This window comes from Lepisosteus oculatus, chromosome 5, assembly GCF_040954835.1.
Source record: "Lepisosteus oculatus isolate fLepOcu1 chromosome 5, fLepOcu1.hap2, whole genome shotgun sequence".
NCBI lineage: Eukaryota > Metazoa > Chordata > Actinopteri > Semionotiformes > Lepisosteidae > Lepisosteus > Lepisosteus oculatus.
The window spans coordinates 60,276,869-60,300,504 of record NC_090700.1 but is presented as its reverse complement, the minus strand read 5'-3'; the positions used below and the strand labels follow the sequence as shown (position 1 = coordinate 60,300,504).

Below are 23,636 nucleotides of genomic sequence, written 5' to 3'. Positions count from 1 at the left end.
GTCCTGAAGTTTTCGTTCCGTTGGGCAAAACTCTCCTTGCAGAGATAAACCTCCGGATAGATTCCCAGCCGTGGTCCCATTAATAACTTAATTCTCCAGTTGATTTATCCCTGGGTTTATTTCGTCGTAACATGCTACAGTATGTTAGGGAGTTGTTTTGGCTCTCTAAAGGAAAGTGCATGAACTTGAGACCTATTAAGTTAACTATCTTCTCTTATCCTGCTGTAACACTGTTGCACTAACTTCATTGTTGGTAAAAGTTGGTCTGTCATTGTGTTGGTTATGTTGGGAGTCTGCTGTGAAAGAACTTCTCCCCAGCTGGGACTATAAAGCCTGGGCTGAATTGATAATGTCATAAGAAGGGCTGAATGAATAGGTTTGTAACCCAACTAACCCGTTTGGCAGTAGCTCACGGGTCCATAGATCCCACGCAGACTTTTCTTGAAGGAATGCAGGGTATCGGCTTCCAAAACGCTAATGCTGCAACCGTAAAAAGTCTCCCGTTCTCATTTTCAAACCCCTTCAAGTTCCCAGTTAAATATTATCAATCAATAAAAAAAGAGTATTGTACATACGATGGTAGTTGCTAGTGTTCTAAAATGATCTTACGTATTTTTTCAGCCTCTTAGTATGTAAAGGTGTTTGTACATTAAATATGTGCCACTTGGATGTTGTGTGTAATAAATATCTGACAATCATACGGGCGGGGACATTGCTGGTTTCATCCACTGTCAACAACCTGATTGGTGTAAAAGCAAGCTTCGGTCGAATTCTTTTATGCTACTTTGTATGTGTTAGATACAGTAACCCAACTGTTTATAGTAACCATAAGGGCTGTGGGTGGCTGTTAGTTGATGTATAAAATTACTCGTATCTGTTAAACAGCCTTAGTGGAGCACACGGACTGTAACAGGGTCCTGGTGCGCGATGTTAGGCTTTTAAATGGAACTGAATCGTAACAGGTAAAACGTTTTGAATTGTCGTTAATATTCACTGAAGATAACTTGTCTAAGTCTCGTCCTGGATAAACGTTATTAGATGTTTAAAGAAGAATTATTAAGTTCTAGGACTATTATATTTTTTCATTACTACACTTTACAATGTAAATTATACTACACTACAGTAGTATTTACATTGCACTTCAGTGAAAACCTTATTTATTTAAAATGAACTTTTTTTACACTTAATACTTAAACAGGCTTTGTTTAGATATGTTATTTATTGTAAGATATATACTTCTAGTGAACGGTACTGTTGCAAGCCACTGAGAAGTTCACTGAAAACACTTAGAATAACGTTTTTTAACCTAGGAGTAACATTGTGTACTGTGTCAGGAATGGTACGGTTTTTCTCACCTTCACGAAGGTCTGCGTTGCGTGTAAAGGGGTTTTTCAGCAGATTGATCTGTTCAAGCTCAAGGTCGACAAGGGAATTTGTCTTCGCCATGAGCGCCCGGGGTACGGACCGGTCAGCCGGCCTGCAACAGCCTGGTACGGTTGTCAAGGAGACGTTCACCGCCGAGGATGGGCGGACACCGGCGGGCCACACGCAGTGTTGTCTGGCTCGCCGATCGCAGGAGACCAGAGAGGAACTGGCAAAAATTAAGAAGAGGGTCGATCACGTAAGCCGGAACTACTTTGGACGATATTTTTCACAGACATTTCATAGCCAAATAGCTCCTTGGCGAACACACGTGCAAAGCACACCGTCGACAGTGCTTTACCACCTTGAATCATAACTGGTAAAACAGAGGACTCTATTATTTTTTAATTATTGGAATGAAGGTAGACTAGCCTTGAGTTCCTACATTGAAAATTGTTGGTTTTATTGCTTAAGTGTTCGTTTTACTTGGAAATTGTCCGTTTCAAATCATATGTGATTCATCAACAAGAAAGGAGTCTGGTCAGTGTATTTTAGGCATATGTGAGTGAATCCTATGCTAAAATTAAAGATGGGTTATTCTAATTGGTGCTGTCTTTCAGACTGTGCAGAACTTTGAACTTCACAACAATCACCAGGCTCTGGAGACACTCCAGCAGGGCAGCATGGAGTTTGTGGAGGACATGGCAAGTACAGACAGGAGTAATTCAGTGAGAGCCATGTTGACTGCCATTGAGCTCCAGATATTTCTTCTTTTTTTGCCAAGACCGTGCATTTTTTGTCTTGAAATGCTCCATCATTTGCATGTTTTCCAACCACAAAATCAGTGACTGTTTAACAATTGGAGAGTGTGAGGTCTTAATGAAAAAATGTCAGTTGTTCAGTTTTTGCACCTTCTATGGAATAATTTCATCTTTCACGTGGTGCACAAAACTACTGTTTTTGCTAGGTCTGTGAGGAACGCCTCTCTATTCTAATTAGGAGATCAGATCACTTTATTGGCCACATACAATTTCTTGTATTAGGATTTTTTCTTTTTGCATACCCCAGCTTGCTCTCCGTTAAACACACAGACAGGGAGAGAAGCTTGGGGTCAGAGCACAGGGTCAGCCATTTATACGGCGCCCCTGGACCAGTTGGGGTTAAGGCCCAACAGAGTAGGATTCCTCTGCCGGCCACAGGATATGCACCAGCAGCCTTCCAGCCACAGTTGTAGATCCTTAGCCACAGAGCCACCACACCACCCCTGATCATCTGTGCAGTGATGAAGAATTGTGCAGCACCTTATAGACAGAACATTGTGATAACTATTGATCATCGGACATTGTGCTTCCCAGGTTGGAGTGTCAAATGTCATCATAGAAAGTTGTTCTATGATGTTAATCAGAGCCAAAGGGTTTGAAATGGTCCTGGAATAGTTTTACAATTCCAGACCTTCTAAAAGCTTTTTAGTCCCTCCCAGTATGGTGGATGAACTGAATTGCATGGAATTCTGCAGAATTTCTCCCTTGAGCCTTGTTAGGACAGTTACACAAAGTGCATAGTGCAATAAGTATGGTTTCACTGTCAAGAACTGTGTAGAAAAAGATGTGCTGTAGCTTTAACCAAGAATGAGACCTTCCACTCTCCTCAGGCCCAATTGGAAGCCCTTGTGGGGAATCCAGTGATGAAGAAGAAATACCAGCAGCAGCTGACAGTCTTTATTGTAGGCTACCAAGAGGCGTGTTTACAGAGGACTTTTATCCTCTCCCAGCTCAATGAGGTGAGCATGGGTGTGATCAGCTGGGCTAGCTGGGGCGTTTGCATTTCAAGCACAATTCCACTAGAACTGTCTTGTCCTAGGTAAGACCCCAAGATAGCTAGGATCGCTAATCTAAATCAAAGCCATGTTTAACCTCTGTGAAGGTCCTTTTTGACTTTAACCAGGTGGTTTTGACATAGTTTTTCATACAGAATGCTAAAGCTGGAGAAGAAGAGAGCTTGTCTCCCTCTACTGAGCCAGAACCACAGCTGGATTTGGATGATGTTGCCTTCAAGGTAGGCAACAACATCAACATGTCCCTTACGATTTATATCACAGTACCATGAATTTGTTACCACTATTTCTGGACTGGAGTTCCTCAGCCTTAAGATTGGACATGTACAATTAGAGATAACCTGTTCATCCAATCACAAAGTCTAACCTTCTGTCTATCATTTGGCAAATGTGGCATCGCACTGAAACATAATATATGGATAAATGTCCCTCTTAAAAGCATGCTTGTTCTGGCAGGTGACAGAAGCCCTGACCTGTGCAGAAAATGCAACTCTAAGACTGGCCCAGATCAACAAAGAGATCATCAGTATTGTGAATGGCAAGATCTCATCCAGCATGCACAAGAGGTTGGGACCTTTTGATAATATCAAGGAATATGACTCTATTTAGAAGAAATACTTGAATGATAGTTTGTCATTTGTCCTATAGTTTAGTTATTTCAGATATTATTTTAACTATATCCTCCTCAATGTGTTTTTATTTATTCAATTTTAATTGATTTCCATTAGCCATTGAGTTGATATTCTAGACAAAATTCCTTCTAACATTGTTCTGTAAAGGATGAAGGACACAACAGAGGGGAGAAGCTTTCTTGTTGTGCATAGTGGAGAATGCCAAGCTTCATCAGTGCATTTCAGAACATGGTCTTAAGGTATAAAGTAAATCCTATCCTGCAGCAACAGCTGGTCGAATAAGAAGGGAATCAGTGCACAGAACAAAATATAAAACAAAAAATAGAAAAGTTAAAATTTATCTCTACTACTTCTTATTTCTACAGATATAAACTCCTAAAAAAGGAAATCCCACCAATCATATTTTCAGAAGGTCGAAGGTTTTACTTTCCCTCTCTTACACATGATAAATGTGTTTAATGGGGCTGTTCTGATATCTTCCTTTAGTTGCACCCAGTTGGATATTTTGCAGTTGTAGCCAGATGTAGTTTTTTCAGTTTTCTTTTATTTATCAAACATTAAGTGATAAGTCACAGTATATCATGTCTGTAGTAGCCGTTATCATTGATTAGCCTAAAAAGCTCACACAGCTGACTCTTTCATGTGTTGCTAATTGGACAACAAATCCTACTCCACACGTTATGAGTCCAGACCAGCTACAGTTGTTTTTAATGTCTTTTCATTTCTTTTTTTCTAATTTGGAACACAAATCATTGCTAATCCTATACATATTGTGGTTATTATTTGGTTCATCTCCAAGAAGCATCAATGAGTTAACAGGTGTTGTTTTGTACAAGTGCATACACAACATTGTATTTTCATGAAGTCTCAAGGAGTGCCTGATATCATCATAGGTCAATTGAATAAGCTCTCTGTCCCAGCACTTGCTGGAAATCTTTCTCTAATGAAACTGGGAAGGCCCACAGAACAAATGTCCACTAATGGAAAAGCAACTACTTGTTATACAGGCCTTACAGGGAGCTGGAGACAGCAGTGGACAAGGCCAGAGTGGACATCCTCAAGCTCACGGACAGGCTCGTAAAGGCTCAGACAGGTGGGCATTGACCAGTCAGTCTTCATCCATTCATCCGACTGAATAACTGTATTAGGGCCCAAAAGTTAAGTGTTCATTTCTTTTTAACTGTCCGTGTAAGACATCCCTTTAAACCAGGTTTGACAGCGGTAGCCCTTTTTGGACAGTGGAGACCAAAACTGCATAATAGTCAATGTTTTTGCTAACACGTTTTACTTTCACCCACTCAAATGCAAACAAAAGGCCTTCTTTTTCATTTAAAGCTGCCACAAACAACTTATCAGTTCAGTACATACAGCAGGTTATTGATCCTTGTACTTGGCCAGTGGAGTTAGACTTGCTTACTTACACAATTCTCTTCACTTTCAGAGCTGAAGAAGAAGGAGCAGAGAGTGAAGGAGCTGCAGAGGCAGAATGAGGAAAAGTCACAGGAGTGTCAGTCTTATAAGTCCCAGCTGGACACCACCAAGGTACAGTGGTAGTGTGAGTGAGCCTGTCTTGTGCTTTTCTTTTGTACACCTCTTCAAGAGGCACTGAAACGTTGTATAGAAAACTGATTACAGATTCACAAATTCGCCAATGAGAAGTAATATGCTTTAAGGTTTCAGTTTCAGAAATCCAATGGTTCCAGATACAACATGCAATATGTAACAAAACTCCGCATTTTGACTTTTGTAATACACAAAAGGCAGATGAATAATGTAATGTATAATGTACAAATATAGTAGTTGTAGATTTACATAGACCATGCAATCAATTGTTTGAAGGTGAAGGTAAGAGTTTAATGGTCACATTCAGTTCAGTCTGAAATAATGACAGCCTTGTATGCCATCCGCTGAACAAAACCACAGTCTCCACGTCAGCTTTTAACATAAAGTCTAATTGAGCTGTACGGGCAAATACGTTGGCTTTCCCCTGTGCAGAGCAGTCTGGCCAGCCTGCGACAGCAGCTGGGAGAGGAGAACACGCGTCTGCAGGCGGACGTGAGGAGACACGCCGATCGCATCGCAGAGCTAGAGGGCGCGTTGAGGGAGAGAAGCCAGACACCAGCCGCCAAGGTACCATCAGCAGACAGATCCATTAGTCATGTGGCACACAGAAACAACAAGGGCGCGTGTTCAGTAACGCACAGCAAACCTGTGGAAACTAGTCATTCAAATTAAAAGATAAAGTTTCTGAAAGTCAGCCGGGTCTAAAGGTAATGGAGTGATGTTTGCTGCCTTGAAGTTAAATCAAGAGAACTCTGTCCCTAGGTGTCAATGTGTGAAAAGCCAAAAACTGCCCGAATTGAAGATGAGATGGAATAAATCTGCCCTTAAAACAACATTGTGGGAAAGGAATAGTGGCATCTAGCGAAACATTACTGAAGTCGCAAAGCCTGCCTTCCTTTGAAGATCTATCCGTCACAAAGCCATTGTTTAGAAGTAAATCTCTTAGGAGGAAATTAGATGAGCTACGCTGTTTCTGCGGCCAGGCTTCGGATTTGTGGTGTGTGTAAGGGCAGTATGTTCTGCTTTAATGCATATGTGGAGGTTTTCTTTATGACCATAAACTCCTCTACTCTCTACTACTCTGCCCTCTTCAGGACCTGAAAGAGAACAGCAAGTTTCAGGTCAAAGATATGGAACATGGTGCCAAGACAAAGAGCTGTGAAAAAGGTTGAACAATGTCAGAATTTCAATTCAGACTTTCATTTAAATAATAATGAACAGCAACAAAAACACCTTTTCTTTTTGTGCAGATGTGTATTCCACTGCAAATGAATGCTTTTAACTTTGATTTATTATTGAAGTGGAGGTCGGTCTCTGTATTACCATGACCCCACTAGTGACTCTCACTGGCTCCCTTTTTCCCCAAGTCATTCAGTTCACAATTTTACTTTTAACCTTGAAAGTCCTGCACAGCAAGTCCCTGCCAAACGCAGCATCTCTCATTACTCCCTGTGTACCAAGCAGAGCTTTAGGATCTGCTGAAGCATTCCTTTTAGATGTCTCTTCTTCTAGATACAAGCATCTCAGTGTGTGCACCTGCAGCTGCTCCACAACTCCACAACTCTGGAACTGTCTTCCCACCACTCACAGGAATTTAAACTTCAAGATTCAAGACATACAGAATCCGTTTAGTCAGGCTTTCAATTCAGCCTGCCTTTTCTCCTTTTTCAAGCTGTTCTATCACTATCTTTATTTAATAACATCACTTTAACCCTTTACGATTTCTTGCATTTAGCTGCAATTTCCCTCACGGGATCAATAAAGTATCTATCTATCTATTAGAAATTTGTCTTTTCACATACCCCAGCTAGCTCTCCATGAGACACACAGACAGTGGGAGAAGCTTGGGGTCAGAGCACAGGGTCAGCCTTTGTACAGCGCACCTGGAGCAGTTGGGGTTAAGGGCCTTGCTCAGGGGCCCAACGGAGTAGGATTCCTGATTTTATTTTTGTCTTATTGCGTCTTTTTGTTTTTAGTCTGTAAAGTGTCCCAGATGCCACGGATGTACACCTAAATAAATCCTTGTAATCCACACAGCTCTGTTTAGTTCTGTTCAGTTTTTCTTCAGGTGGTATCTTCTCTGTGAATGCTTGCTCTCCGCGGGTTATGTGCGAGGTTGTGAGGAAGGTGTAAACAGTTAAAACACAGAGACAGTCAAAGAAACATGAGTTCATTTATCTCCTGTGATTTTTTGTGGATAGCAGCTGTGCTCTAAACCCTGTTAATTCGAACATGTAGTGAGGTGACTGTAGGAGCGCTGAGAAAGGATTACCAACCACTGGTAGGCAACAGTTCTCAGTCTATTTACGTCACGTTTGTAGGTACCATGTTCTAGCTTTCATGCGTACTGAGATGTGTCCTTTCAATGGTGCTGCTCTTTGGCAGATTAAAAATGGTTGCAGTCTCTCATGATTTGCCTGATTCAACTGTTTGTGTATGAAGGTCTTCTGTGTCTGTGTTTTAGACTACTACGGAGGAACTGAATGAGAGGGTGAATCTGCAGCAGAGCAGCCCGCAGGAACTGCAGAGAGGTACCGTGAGAGAAGTGAGGGTCAGGTCAAATTTCCATGGTGACGTATTATACTGACTGGAAATCAGCTTCGGAATTGAGCCTGACAGCACATTAGTCCTTTAACGGCTATGCCCGTATGAACCTGGACGCTAAGGCAGCTGTTTCTGCAGTCTCTGATTGCATCTAAAAAACAGGATGACTCAAAATTTCCTTCACTTAAACTGCAAAAAGACTTAGCTCCTGCTACTCTGCACCTCCTGTTACCTGTTACAGTGAAGCCAATGCCGTAATCCTATCTGTGGATGGCACTGGGCTTGAATTTCAATCTGTATTGAAGAATTTAGAGGTGGTATTTGACCCTGGTTTGACTTTTCACACCCTTGTGCAGAATATTGTAAAAACACTGAGTAGGTAGCTGCGAAAACATACATAGGCTACAAAGGAACAGGTAAAGGTTAAGTCCATGCTGAATGGAAAAGAAAGGGACATTGTTTTGACTGTGGAGCCTTCTTCAGAGACGTTGTCTCTTTTCTTTTCCTTTCAGCATGGAATTCACCATTACATGTTCTATTGTAAAAGCATCATTATTTCATTTTGCAGAAAAGATGGTCAACACATTTGTCTTTTCTAAAATTAATTACTGCAATGCCCTACTCGCTGGGGTATCTAAATCTACACTGAACAAACGCCAATATGTTAAGAATTCAGCAGCTAGAATCCTGACCAGGTTGTGTGCAAGTGAGCACATTACAGTACATGGGTCTTGGAGTCCTTGAACTGGTTTCCTGTTAGTTTTTGAGTTGACTTCAAAATCCTAATGCTCACCTACAAGGCTCTAAATTGCTTGGCACCTTAGTACTCATCTGACTTCTTATTTGTCTACTCCCCACCTCGCAACCTTTGCCATCTGACTCTGGTCTTCTACAGGTATGTTGATTTCTGATGAGCCAATAGTGAAGAGTGCCACATGCACAATTTGTAAACTGGGGTTTCTGTCTTTTTCAGCTGCCATGATAGAAGGATCTCTCAATGTCAGGTCTCATTAATTCTTCCACTCAAATTTTTCTATTATTTTTACATTTTGCTTTTTGACACCATCCACTTGCTTTTATGGTTGGTCTGTGAGAACAGTCCATGTGAGGTGTGAGGATTAAAAAGTGCTGCTCATTCAATAGCAGCATCAGCAATGGGGCGCTGAGTGTGGCCCTGTGTGTGTTCCAGAGCTGCTGGCAAGGGAAGGGCAGGCTGTGCAGGCAGCTGAGCAGGCACATGAAGAGGAGCTTCGCCAGCTCAGACACTGGCACAGAGAGAACCGGCTGCGTCTGCCGGTAACAGCCCCCACACGCCCCCTTCCTCCAGCACAGGGCCTGAAGTCAGGAATCTCTAAGTGCAGGGAACATGAGTGACAAAGCTAGATTTACAAAAACAAAAAAAAAAGATATTGAGTTATAAGGGCATCTGGGTGCCAGTACCATTGTTTCATTTCTAGGAGGAACTTAAACATAGAGATTTAAAAAGGGATTATTGTAACAATACTTTTAACTGAAGCCTATTTAATATCTCAGTGATGGAATACTGTAGGTCATATTTCAAGAGCACCGGGGCCCTGATAGTTTGAGAGCATTACCCTTAATTAGTACTGAGGTTATGCTTTTAATTTAGGTTGCAAAATGGTGGGTTGTAAAAAACACCATACAAGAGTATAATACACAAGATATTATGTATGCATTTGTGAATGTTGATAACAGGGAAACTGCTCCTTATTCCTGTTACCTGGAAATGTAAGGAAGCTCTTTTCCTGAGCTTGTGGTGAGCTGGTGGTAGCAGGCAGTGCTGAAACTGAGAATGTGCTGCAGGAGGACGACTGGGCTGCTCCAGGTGAGCTGGATCACGGCGCTGACATCACCAGCCCAGAGAGCCTGCAGCCTGGGCACGGTTCTGGACCTGATGAGGGGCAGGAGGAGAGGAGAACAGGCTTTATCACCAACGCTGAGAAAGAGGTTCATTGTTTTCTGTTTTTAATAATAATAATAATAATAATAATAATAATAATAATAATAATAATTGCATACACTCTTTATAGCGCTTTTCTGGACACTCCACTCAAAGCGCTTTACAGGTAATGGGGATCCCCTCCACCACCACCAGTGTGCAGCCCCACCTGGATGATGCGACGGCAGCCATAGTGCGCCAGAACACTCATCATACATCAGCTATCAGTGGGGAGGAGAACAGAGTGGGGATTATTAGGAGGCCATGACTAGTAAAGGCCAATGGGAAATTTGGCCAGGGGTTACACCCCTACTCTTTTCGAGAAACGCCCTGGGATTTTTAATGACCACAGAGAGTCAGGACCTCGGTTTTACATCTCATCCGAAGGAAAGCGCCTGTTTACAGTATCGTGTCCCTGTCACTATACTGGGGCATTAGAACCCACATGGACCGCAGGGTGAGCGCCCCCTGCTGGCCCCACTAACACCTCTTCCAGCAGCAACCTTAGTTTTTCCCAGGAGTCTCCCATCCAGGTACTGACCAGGCTCACACCTGCTAAGCTTCAGTGGGCTGCAGTTGTGAGTTGCAGAGTGATATGACTGCTGGTTTTTAGCAGACTGCTGTCCAAATCATACTGACTCTGGCACGGATCCTGACTGTTGCATGCCTGATGGATACTTATTGCACAGGGCCATGGCTTTTATTATAGTCACTACTCATTTATATAAGGCCTTTAACACAGGTTACCTCAGTGCTAAGCAGGATGGTTTACTGACTGAATGTTAATATGTTTTAAATAGCCACATGTTTGAAATTTCTTTAAAAATATGTTTTCTCCCCTGCAGATCTGCTCCTCAGCCCTGGAGCAGGATGGAACTGAGTCCTCTGTCGGTCTCGGCACCGGAAGGATCTCCGTCTCGGTCAGCTGGAGTCGGAGAGCTGGGAGCGAGAGGGCGCGGGCGGGGGCAGAGCAGGCAGAACGAGCAGCACTGGCGCTGCCTAGAGGCCTGCGTACACAACAGCACAAAGAGGGGCAAAATGAGCTGAAAACAACGATTGGTATCCTTTTTATTTCATTATAAATGTTTACAACATTTAAGACATTTCCAGGAATAAGATGCCAGTCTGAGGCTCAGTATTGTCAGTTATTATTACACAACCTGCTAATTCTTCCTTCTGCCTTGGAAATTATTACTCTTCTGTAAGGTCTTCTTGTCCCTTCTGTTTTTCATCTCTCCTCCTGTTATTATATCTATTTCCTTGGTTATCTAAGGAATGCCTGAGGCTGGTGTTGCACCTGAAGGGCCTGTGGAGGACTGTCGCCTGTCGCCGTGGGAACCTCTGGCCCTGGGCAGTGAGGCAGTGAGAGAAAGGGGCGACGGCCTGGTACATCCTCAGGGGCCTCCAGGGCAGGGAATCAGGGGCAGGGTGTCAGGGCTTTGAAGGGGTGCTGGGATAAATAATGGATCACAAATGAAGAGGGTGGCATGACTTCAAAGGGTTAATAAATCAGTGTATATTTTGTTTAAATAGGTTATGAGAATAGTTCAGAATGGTGTGATTGCATTTAAGGGTGCTTGAGATTTTGAAAGAGGAGAGTTCTGTTTGTTATTATGAAGTATTACATAATAACTATGATATTCATTTTTACTGTCATCCTGTTTGGGTTGCATTATGGGTGCTGACCCGAGGCAGCTTATGGATTAATTAATTTCACCTTGAATTTCTTTAGTAATGCAGATGGCCTGAAAATAAATAGTTTAACAAAACATCTTTTGGCCCTGAGTCTTGGATTAAAAAGTTTTTAACTTCAGAGTTGTGTGTTCATTGGCCATGGCAAACATTTGCAGATATGGTGTTAACTTGTTTTATCATTTACTTAAGCAATCAACTTTCACACCATTTCCAGATCCAATGTGATGTGTTCCTGTCACACAGAGACAATAATATAGCATTGGTGTCGTTCAGTCTAATTTGAATCCCACGCAAGAGAGAAAAAACAAATCCAAACAAAAAGGCATGAGGAAGGTATGGTCTTCTGATGTATGTGAAGAATACGTGCCTTTGTTCATATTAAGTGGAGCCTGCCTTGCTCCTGCTGTGCCACAGAGGAGAATAGGCTCAAATTGCCAGTGCTCTGCATGGTATGATTGTTGCCTGAGTTTCATTTAATTTTCTTAACTGCACTCTTTGTCTCAGTCAGCAGCAGAAGTCCAGGCTGACATTTGCATGATGGGGCACCGGGCTGACACAGACACTGAACAAGGGCAAAAAATGGCCAAGGGTATGTTTAATCTAAAGCTGTAAAAGCAAAAACTTGGCAAAAGTGTTAAAGCTGGGAAAGATCAAAATATTTATTGTCTGTCACTTTGGAAGAGGTACAATATTCTGAATGTCAACATTCAGAGCTCCTCCACTTCTAACAGTGCTGGCTGGTGTTTACAGCTTGTTGGCTATTCACCGAGTTATTAGCTGTGATTTACACTTGTGGTATGGCATATAAAAATCTCCTGATTTTGTAAAACATCTAATTTGTTACAAGCACCTTAAGTATTTCCTTTCAATTTTCAAACAGGCAGAAAATGAGATGTTCGACTCCTTCTTTGCGCAGTTACTGTGAAGTTAAATCCTAAGATTTCTGAAAGCAGTTGAAATAAACACATCGCCGGCAGTTTGTTCGTCAGTTAGTTCAGAAAGCCTTGAGGGTTCTCCGATACCAAGCTCATCAGGGCTTGGCAGAGGCAGCAGACGCAGATGTAATGAAGGAGCACATCTTTAATTCTTTACTAATTCTTGTACTAATGCAAGACTGCTTTGTTTTGTCCTCCTTCAGAGAATATCAGAATTGTTACTATTTTTTATTTTACCTCTTGCGAAGGACAGCTACTACCGATCCGATTATAAAAATAGATCATTCATGCCAGGATTCAGAAGTGATAAAATCCACAGCCTTGAATGCAAAACAGTTCCTGCTGTCTGGCAGATGATGAGCCTGTGCTATTCTGTTTCACAGAAAGCTGTCTGCTGTGTGATTCTCAGATTTAATTCTCTGCAGGAGCTCACAGTCTCGGAGCCTGGTCTGTGACAGTGGGTGGAGAGCTGTCACAGGGCTAAAAATAAAAGAGGGCATTTTCAGTTTATCACTTAGAGAACAATTTAAGAAATACATTTTATTTTTTTAAGGCTAGGAATATGCTATCAGGAAAGATGGCTGAGAGGTAAACAATGGCTCGCTTTTAAATTTAATCTGTAAAAAAGGGCTCCCATAACCATTTTTGTCTAAGCTGGGAAGGGTCAAAATACTTTTTGCCTTGATGTTTGGGAGAAGTAAGGGGTTTTTAACGTTTTTTAACATATAACAAGGTCAATGGAAGTATTTAGCTCGTCCAGTCATTAAACGCGACTTCCTTTCCCTAAAAAATTTAAACACAAAATAACTGACATTAAACCCTCCTTGTATAATTTTAGTAATACAGGCACTGTCCAGTTCCTTCTGCTTCAATACATGTCAGTGAATGGGTGCCGGACAAGGACCCATTTCAGCGACCATGTTTACCTCATAAAGACGTCCTCCCATTTGCCTGCCACATCTTCTCTTCCCAGGCCAGAGGTTGCCAGGTGTGACCTCCAAGACCTCTTCTATGGACTTGTGTTCTGCTGGGCCTGTGACGGAAGAACTTGCCAAAGCAGCTGTGTGGAATTCCCCCACACAGCTGGAAAGGACAGGTTAGTCCTGCAGCCCAACTAAGGGAGTCACTGACGTGTATTTAAGTGTTCTCAAACTGCACAAACTATTGAACGCAGCATGCTGAAGTTCACTCTGGGCATTTTTCATGAATCTGCTCAGCAGAATTTCGTAAAGCAGAATTTACCCTAGGAGGTGTCATTTTGTTCCGTGACAACAACACCCAACACAACATTTTAGCAAGCTCTTTTGACCACAGTTGCAAGCTTGAATTAAAATAAGGTTATACCTGAAATAATGAATTACATTCAACTAAAATGAATGTAGTTGAAATTATATTCAACTACAGCTACATGCCTATAAAACCTCATAGCCTTGTCAAAGAGAGACAGTCTAACTTTCCTGTATCTTAATTTCATAGTGACTTGCAGATCGCTCAGCCACACTCATTCAACAGCACAAACCTCTTGCCAAGTCCCAGGAAACTCTCCACTGGAGGTCAAAGGTCGAGCCATCAGTAAAGACATGTATGTGCTTTTCTGTGTCTGATGACAAAGGTGGTCCAAAATCATAATACAGTCAGACTGGATAGTTAGGGGATTCATAGTTTCAGTAATTTCTCCCCTCCTATAAAAAGTAAAATCACAAATATTAAAACAAAAAAATAAAGATCTGATAACTGATCAATCTGTCAAAGAATTATTCAGTGAGCTGCTTTGCTAGTGAATAGAGAGTATATCTTACATATCTGCATTGAATTTGCATAAACTAGTTCAAAGTTAACTAGGTAAAGTTTCAGTCTTTAACGGGTAGCTAAAAGTAAAACCGTGGAAGATTATGCGCAGAAGATACTTCTAATTTCCTAATGAGCTAATTTCCTTCTGGTCCTGATTTTTTTTACAGGTCCTGCTGTACCATTGAGAATGGAGACTCCAGAAGAAAATGTGTCACACCTGTTACCCTGGAAAGTGAGAAGCAGGTAGAATACTACTGGCCACAAGCCAAGCTTCCTGTGTTTCTATCTTTCCCTGGATAGATCACTGCATTCTAGCATAATTACCTGTTTGTTCATCATTTATTTTTGTGCCTGTGTTATTCTGTTAGGTGTGCCAGACATTTAGCTGTAAGACAGTTTCTGCACATCCAGGCCTCTCTGAAAAGATAACACCGGTATGAAAATGGTTTGAATTCTGTTCAGTCGGCCTTATCCCATGTACTGTAATCACGTATCAAGTGACTGAAAACACAAAAATTAATTTCTCTTGAGATTAATCTGCAGTTCGAACTTCCTGGTTTGAAATGCAGTGCACAATGACGAGGGAGCTTACTTACCTTTGATGGCTATGCTTTCTGAAGTTGGATTGAATTTGTACACCAGTGAACAACAACCTCAGGGCTTGACAGCCTTCCTCTCTCTCGTCATGCTTGAGGGAGTGATGCACAGGACTGAGCTGTCGGCCCATTGGAAGGTGATGTTCACACATACAGACTGGCAGCACAATCGGTAGACTTCATCACAGGCACTGCACAGTGGGAGACTGCAGGCAGGGCTCTGTAAGGTACAAAAGAAACTCTGCGTGATCGAAGAACAGTAAAAAAACAGATCCCGTTAGTCCAATGCTTAAACTTGACTTATAAAGCACTCACTTTAAAAACCAAAGAAGTATAGTGAATAGTTGTATCTAAGACAAAGTGGTAAAAATGATACCACAGATTATACCTGATAAATATGATCATTTTTTGTATCACAATTTAAACTAAACAAGTGTGCAGCAAGTTAATAAACAATAACAGTAATTCCATGAGTGGGTAAACTGTGGGAATGCATTATTAAAATAAATGCCAATGTGACTCTCACATTAAAGTACCGCAGTCTTTTTCTGCTACAGCAACAGTTCGTGTTACGTGATATTTGAGCTTTTTGAACTTTGAATTCCACCAATGACAGCTTCCCACTTTAGTTTTTAGATGCTTTTAATACACTTCTTTCAGAGTGTGTGCAGTCAGAAAAGACAGGACTCTGGGCTCCAGCGAGCCTGCCTGCCACTCTCATCAGACAAGAGACAGCTTTCCTGAGGACGCTGGAGATCAGGGAGGTCATCACAGAACACAGCCATGCGCACGCCACAGTTGGACCACATCTGCTTGCTCTGCAGAGCCACATACCTGCCAGACCCCTGCTTGGCAGGAGTCTGAATATATACTGAATAGGCTTGACATATCTGCAAGCCTGGACAAGACATGCTATGGCTAGTATGTGCTCAATAGTTGGAATTTTGGAAGATGATTGTTAAATCTCATTTTTGTGATATTCAACATGATATTGTGGCATTTCTTTGTGCTGTTCACGCATGGCGATGAATAGCAGATTGATTCTTCCAATATCTAAGATCAAAACTTGATTCCACTTCTTTGTTCTCTGCCCTCCCCAAAACAAAGTTTGACCATTATGCCATGTCTGCTAATAAATGACTTGATAACTCTTTTTGGATAATCAAGATAAAGTCACAAATCCTATCACTGATAATAGCTTTTGCTGAATAATTATAAAAATCAGCCAACCAGATGTTTAAAATAATATATTGCACGCATTTCCACAACTGGTGAAACTGAAGTATCCTCTCTGTCCTTGGTTTAACCTGTTAGATTGTCTCTAGAAAATGAAGTAGGTCTCAACTGCTCATGGAAAAGAGGACGTGTGCGTGTGTACGAATAACAGCTATTTCAAACTGAGCTGTGAACGGTAAAACAAAAGTTAAATGCACCAAAAAAAATGTTACACAGTTAAGTTAAAAAAACAGAGAATGACTGTTGCAACTGGAGTCTACCCACATAACAGACCCTCTCCATCTTCTTGCAGAAGAAGCATGGCTGGAGACAGAACAGGGCTCAGCCCCCTGAACACAGGGGGTCTCTGGGATACTCTCTCGCTGGCCCCCTGGACAGCACCGAGGAGTGGGCAGGGGTCTGCCTCATCGAACCCCTAATGACAGGGGGACGAAGGTACCTGAAAGGCACCTGCTGCTGTCTGACTTTGTAATGCATGATTGAACTCAGGTGCAGTCAGTGTACAGAAACAGGACCACCCTGAAAAACAACATAATGTGCTCTCAGTTGCACTGTTTTGAATGTTAAAAATCAATAAATAGGAAATCCTTAATAAGCAGGTCCCTTAGGTGCTCCTGGGTGGGTCATTAGACCCAACATCCAACTTGCAAAGTTTGATCTTGATACTTTATTTGGAAAAAAAGTATAAATATAAAAGTTTGGCTCAAAATCGAGTGGAAGTCAAACCACAAAATAACCTGAAATTAAGTATATTTTAAAATACTTTCTTAATACAATAAATATAAGTTTGTCTTTGACTGCTTGGTTCTCTTTTAAGTTGGTTTTTGAAAACCCTGTGATGATGTTACAAAAGTGTTACAGCTGGTAAATCAGATTCCACTCCAACAGGGACCAGGAGAATCCCATTGCTGCCTCACACTGCTGCTTGTTTTCTGATCTTCAGAGAAAGAGCTTTAAAAGACCGAGGAAGAAGGCTCAGCAGGCACAAACTCTGTCCCAGAGAAGATCCCCTGTCAAACATGCCCTCCTTCGCTGACAAACAGGTGTCCAGAGCTATTTCTTTGTGGGGTGAACCTCCATTTAAAAATCCAAAGCAAAACACCATAAACTGGTGTTCAGAAACGACTACTGTATGTGGATTTTCTTATGTAAATTCCAAAATATCCATCTTGCTTCTTTTAATAAAATGCAGATTTTGCCTTGTCTGTTGTAATGTGGTTGAGGAACTTAACTACTATTAAACAAAGACAAAGGTCTGCAGTATACGTGGTTGAAAAACACTGGAACCATTTTATTTGATTATATATCATTTAAATCATTTTCACAGGATCATCAGTCAGGCTAAATGTCTCCCAATTGTGTACTTGTCTAAGATGACTTTCAGTTCAGCCTTAATTGCAAACAAATGTCATACTCACGATGCATGACTCTAATGACAACTGTCAAACTGTTCAGCTGTAAAAAGCACTCAGAGGAAATTTTGCATCTGCATTGGAGTTTTTGCTATAGTTACAGGCAAGTTGTTTTAAGATCTGCTTGTTTTTCTTTTCAAATTTGGAGCCTGTTTTGGGCACCAAAGCAGTCATTTCCCTAGGGGCAACTAAGGACATGATATCCATGGTGACCCCAATGTGGCAAATATCAGAAGCAGATGTTCCGGATTTTTCTTGCACAACTTTGCACTTCCCATCTCCAGTCTCCAGGCTTGTGGAAATGGACATGAATAAATGTTTTGTGAGTCAGCAGCTTCCATGGTGAGTGTGGTTTGTGACATGCATGAGTTCATTAAAATACAGCTACAGTATACAGTATATACTGTAAGTCATTTCACCTAACTGAAATAAGTCAATGGTTTGAATCATCTCCGAGCCTACCATGAATATTTTAAGCCCCTTAAAATTCCCTTCTCTGATAAATTATTACAATATACATTTCTAAATAAGGTTGCTACGGTGAACTTAGCTGGAAAAGATATCTATTGAAAATGTGATGAAAAGTACTCAAAACAAAACTAATTAAAAGATTGCTAAATGGCTCTTTTTCCCTTAATGTTTGCTGTGCATTAAAGTGATTGAATTAGTATAGCACATTACATTTACCCACACATTGTCATACAGTAATATTATGTTTTGCTTTGATATAATTGTATAGTCACTTTTACTTCTCCAGCACATTTCAAGAATAGAAGCAGAAACATTTGCTAGGAACATCTGGTCAAATGGTCAAATTAAGAATATAATTAAAAAGGGCTTAAACATTGATTTATACATGTTAGTTATATTATTCTGGAGTATTACCTGATAAACCTGGTATTAAGTACAGTATGCATATTGTATAATACTGTAGAAGCATTATGTACATGATATGCTCATCTATGTAACCTACAGTTACAGTCGTAGTTCTAGTAGTACTGCTACATGGTTTTACCCAGTAAGGCTCGGGAATGAAATCTGAAGACAAAAACATTGTTGATATTTCAGCTTGAAGACTGGGAGGAGTTCATCAATGGATCGGACTGCAGACAGGACCCGACTCAGAACTTTTGTTCCCATTCACAGGATTCTGCATCCCACCACAGGAGAAGGAAATGACAGGCCTAAAGAACCACTTCAGCTGCAGGCATGTGACATTAACTAGGAATAAACATGCATTCAGATTTGTGGCACAGCATTCTGCCTGTTATTCTTGGGTGTGAAGAAGTAGCTTTGACAGCTCAGTTCTCATTTTAAGGATGGAGCAGGTTATTCATGCTTTACAAAACTGGAACTGTACTACATTGTTTTCTAAATCAATCTCTTTTTACAGTACAGCATTTAAATTAGTAACATTTCCATTATAGACCAGCAACTAAAGGTTTTAAAGGTACAGGTATAGATTGCGACACTTTGGTGTCAAAAATGTTCAAAAATGTTAAAAATTCAGATTGAAAAGATTAAGAAGTATGTTTTGTAATTTGTCGGCTGCTTTTTTTATTATTTTGCACATGCTGCAAAAATGATAAGTACAGGAAATGTCTTTTTTCAGCCAAGATAGAACTCACCACCGAAGCACTAAAGGTCTACCTACAAAACTTGTCTTGCATTGTTAAAAACTAACAGGGTCTTTGAAGATATAGGAATTAATCATTCAATACACTCTGAAACTCTGCAGTAACTGGTTCTTTTCCAAGAAATGCAATGCTGCAGAGATAAATACAATTTTGGCATAAAACTAAAACAAAAGCACATTTGTTTTGAGTGAGATGTGTCCCAACACTGTCCAAAGGTTAAACAAACTCTCTCCGTACAGTCTTAACCCATAAATCCTGCTGTTGATCTGTTTTTTTAATCAAACCTTTAGACCATGTTACATGTAACGTACTATGCTGAAGAAGTTATTTATTTCCAGACCTGACACTGTATGTTGTGCTGGGCTGAACTTTAGTGCTGTGTTTGCTGACTGTGTAAATATCAGTGCAGTGCTACTTTGACAACAAAGCAGAGAACATGAAGCCAACAGACTGTGTGTTCCTTGCACTTTTGGTGCTTGCAGATGCTGTGGATATCCAGGTTTCTTGCTGTGCCTTAACTGAAATTTCTAAACGTGGCACAGAAACCAAAACCTCTTGCGCCCAACTTTTTTCTGAAGGCTGCCAGCAAGTCTTTTTGCAGCCTGGAGAGGAGGGCAGTTTAAGAACGAGCCGGGACTGTGTGGTGAGAGTGACTGTCTCCGGGGGCTGTGTCCTTCAGCTGAGGAAAGGGGATGAAAAGGAAGCAGAAGCCGGGCTCTCGCTGAAGCAAGGAGAGTACACGACGGGACTCGTTGAATTGCTGAAGGAGCCAGCCTCCGTCTACCACTGCCATTGCGGACAGCCCGAAACCCGGGCTCGGAGCAAAAGGGCCACGCACGAGGACTTCCTAAGACGTCATCTCATTTACCCCTCCCCGGTCCCGAACACCAACCAGGACTGGACCCAGCTGATGCAGGACCGCGGAATCTTCGGGCGGCCGTTCAACACCTTCCTCCACGGGGAGATGGACCAGGTCATGCAGGCCTTCGACCTGCAGGACAAGAAGCTCCAGTACAAGAACCGGGTGGGCTTGGTTCACTGGAGCAAGAACAGGATGCCCACCACCAACGTCCGGCTGATGGACAACGAGTATGTGGCTGTGGTCCGGGCCCACAGTATGTTGCCATGTCCTTCAGAAATGGCCTGCCAGTCCATTTGGATAAAGTCTCCTCCCGGCCTCCACAGACCTAGGCAGATTAGTGTATTCAACCGGTGTGGCTGTATTGTACCTGATTTTGTTTTGGCAATTCCAACAGTTTTAACAATGCATGGGTTTTAAGGTCATGGACAAAATGTTAGTGTTTCACGATTAAGCTGACATTGTTGTGTTCGACTACTTTCTAGTTATATACTAGTGTAATATTGTTAAATAAACTGATTTGCTGCAATGGAACTATAGTCGCTTATTCCTTTTGAAACCATACGGGTCTCTTGTGGGTGAAAAAAATGTATTGCTGTGCACAAAGGAACAGAAAGGTTTTATTCATTTTAAGAGGCACATTTATTTTATACCGCTTTGTTATTGTGTTGGACTGTCTTCAAGGAAAAACATTTTGGGGTTTTAAACAGTCAATTTCCTTCTACTAGAAGAAAGCATCCTTCTTCGTTTTGAAATTAATCTGCCCGTTGATCTGAATAGTTTAGGTAGAGGCTTACTGACTATATTCGAACACTCACCATTGCCTTCAAAGCAATGATAGTTGTGGATCTTTATGTTTGTGTGTCAAACAGAGGGAAGAGGATTGTTTCTTGTCTGCACTGTCATCAGCAAAACTGCTGGGGCATCTCTGTGAACGTGACACATGGGCACATTTCAATCACACTCAATGTGCCTTTTGTGGATAGGGAAGTTAGTTGGTATTTATGCAGCCCTTTGGCACTGCTGACCTCTTCCTTTTGCTGGTGTGTGATGTGGTTTCCCAGTGCCTTTCCTGTGGCCAGCCAACTGTTCGGGATATCAAAAGGAGGATATAGACACACAGGACCCTCCTCCAGTCGTGCCACCCTGAGGAGATGAATTACTTTACAACTAGAGGGAGACATTCCAAGCCTTTCTGAAAGCTCACGCTGAATTTTACAAGCTGTTTCACACCATAATGCTGTGTAATAGTATCTATCTTTCAAAAGCAAACAATGTATTAGGCTAAGATCTATGCACAAGTTTTTTTTCCCTTGTTGCTTCAGTTTTCTGGTTTAATTTGCACGGTTGCAGTATTGATTTTAGATTTTTTTTAAATACAAAATAAGATATCAGTGGATATATTGTTGTATACTCTTGGGTTGAGAAATTCATATCAGGCTTATTCAATCTCAACTTCTACTCCGCTGTATCTGATAAAAATACTTTCACTGCTCATTTTAAAATGCAGGCCGTAATTGTTGAGAACAATTAGTTCCAGTACTTCTTTCAAAGCCTTTGTGGAAAAGGGACATTCAACTGAAAGTCATTTATCACTGTAAAAAGACTGGCAACATGAGCTATATTTTTAACTTGGGGTAGCAACGTCACAATCTTTAAATACAAAGAGTAACTAAGCTATCTTACTTGCTCTTCAGCATTTACATGTTCCCACTTGGTCAGCTTTTAAGATCACATGGCCTCAGCTTTCATTTTTACGCTGACGATACTCAAATATACATCCATACCAAACCCGACACTGATGTGGCTGTCTCTATTCTATCTAACTGCATCTCTGACATAAAAATTTGGATGACTCAAAACTTCCTTCATCTTAACTGTGACAAGACTGAAGTCATGCTTATTGGTACCCCCCATCAACTTCGTAAAGCCAGTCCTGTAACCCTGTCTGTAGATGGCTCTGTACTAGAGCTTCAATCAAAATTGAAAAACCTTGGGGTTATATTCGATTCTAGCTTAACATTCGACCCACATGTACAGCATACTGTCAAAACATCTTTTTTTCACCTTAGAAATATCGCAAGACTACGCCCTATGCTATCATTAACTGTGGCTGAAAAGCTGATCAACATATTTGTATTCTCCCGAATTGACTACTGCAATGCTCTGCTCCCTGGTGTATCTAAATCTACTCTGAACAAGCTGCAGTATGTCCAAAATTCAGCAGCCAGAATCCTGACCAGGTCTAGTACAAGTGTTCACATTACTCCTATCCTCGAGTCCTTGCACTGGCTTCCGGTCAAATTCCGCGTAGACTTTAAAATCCTCATGCTCACCTACAAGGCTTTACATGGCTTGGCACCTCAATACCTGTCTGAACTTTTATCGCCCTACTCCCCACCTCGCAACCTCCGCTCTTCAAATTCTGCCCTCCTTACTGTCCCCCAAGCCCGTCTACATTGTATGGGCGACAGGGCCTTCTCCTGCTATGCCCCCAAACTCTGGAACTCTTTGCCCAAGGATATTAGAGAGTCACCTTCTCTAAACTCCTTCAAATCCAGACTCAAAACCTTCTTCTTCAGAAAAGCCTTTACTTAACTGGTTCCATTTTTCACCCCTCTGCTCTTCTTAATACCATCTTCCACTGTCTCCTCTATCTTTATTGTTGTATTGTTGTAATTATAATTGTGTCCTGTCTTGTGAAATTTTCTTATTTATTGTTTAGTCTTCTTATTTATTGTTATTGTCATCCTGTAAAGCGCTTTGAGAAGCCACCTTTAAAGGCGCTATATAAAATAAAGTTTATTATTATTATTATTATTATTACTTGCTTGTTTATGATTGCATTTAAAGAGAACTAAAATAGTTCATATTTGAATTTTTTACTGTTTATATTGGTCAGGGGTTATTTTTGCCAGTAACATAATGCTTTTAAGTTATAAGTGATAACTTTGAAATGATGTTCCCATGTTTTTCTCTCCCAAACATGGGATCAGTACAGCTCCAAATCCTGGATTTTTTTTTCCCCTGAAGGATCCAAATTGCCTGTGAGTTTATTCCCTTGTACAGGACACTAGCTAGGCCTCAGGCCCGGCAGAACCACCGCGGCTCCGCTCTCACGCTGTGCAGCCGGTGCGGGTAGAGACCTTCCACAAGCACCGTGCTCGATCCGCGCCTGAAAGAGACAAAAAAAAAAAGGTCCCATAGCGTACGAAGATAGTGTGTAATTTATACAAGCGTCGTTTGAGGAAATCAGGAGCAAAACAAATGCATAGATTGATCTTTAGTGGTCTTTTTTTGTGTGCATTTTACAGTTCAGTGTGTTTTGGGGAAAGGGGGGAGTAAGCTACTTTTGTCCGCAGCCGGAGGTAGAGCTCATCGGCCAGAAAGACAGACGAGGGACAGGGAGGTTTCATGCGTCAACTCCGGGGATGCGCATCCCGCTCGTCGGAGCGAGCAGGGCGGGCGGGCGCGCGCTGCGGGCAGGGGGTCACGCGGGGCCTGCCGAGCGGGCTCCAATTACGTATCGCGTGACGTAGAAGGAACCGGGCCGCGATTTAAACTCCGGCGGGAGCCTCCT

General features: G+C 41.6%; 1 protein-coding gene across 7 annotated transcripts; it reads left to right on the top strand.

Moving 5' to 3' along the window:
* The first annotated feature begins 844 nt into the window (after positions 1–844).
* Positions 845–20,590, top strand: LOC107076955 (ELKS/Rab6-interacting/CAST family member 1-like). Of its 7 annotated transcripts, XM_069190763.1 has the most exons (22): positions 845–962; positions 1,414–1,621; positions 1,983–2,066; positions 3,014–3,142; positions 3,322–3,417; positions 3,653–3,762; positions 4,836–4,921; positions 5,270–5,370; positions 5,824–5,958; positions 7,856–7,922; positions 9,125–9,231; positions 9,760–9,903; positions 10,741–10,954; positions 11,169–11,281; positions 12,095–12,179; positions 13,499–13,621; positions 14,002–14,107; positions 14,484–14,559; positions 16,441–16,583; positions 17,092–17,191; positions 17,709–17,902; positions 18,629–20,590. In XM_069190763.1, exons 1-22 carry the CDS (start codon positions 943–945, stop codon positions 18,783–18,785), a joined length of 2,598 nt encoding a protein of 865 aa, XP_069046864.1. In that variant the 5' UTR covers positions 845–942; the 3' UTR covers positions 18,786–20,590. The 7 variants fall into 7 exon arrangements, 4 of the variants coding, with proteins under 4 accessions (XP_069046864.1, XP_069046865.1, XP_015199019.2 ...); XM_015343532.2 differs by lacking the exon at positions 845–962 and having other exon boundaries at positions 1,208–1,621; XR_011189731.1 differs by lacking the exons at positions 845–962; positions 17,092–17,191; positions 17,709–17,902; positions 18,629–20,590 and adding exons at positions 14,685–14,750; positions 15,011–15,139 and having other exon boundaries at positions 1,199–1,621; positions 16,441–16,519.
* Positions 20,591–23,636: the final 3,046 nt, after the last annotated feature.

Bases quoted from the DNA above. Each gene is read 5' to 3' on its own strand.
- LOC107076955 (XM_015343532.2), top strand. From the start codon at position 1,337: ATGGTACGGTTTTTCTCACCTTCACGAAGGTCTGCGTTGCGTGTAAAG. The intron at 4,922-5,269 runs GTGGGCATTGAC...CTTCACTTTCAG, and splicing joins GCTCGTAAAGGCTCAGACAG to AGCTGAAGAAGAAGGAGCAG. The intron at 12,180-13,498 runs GTATGTTTAATC...TTCTCTTCCCAG, and splicing joins AGGGCAAAAAATGGCCAAGG to GCCAGAGGTTGCCAGGTGTG.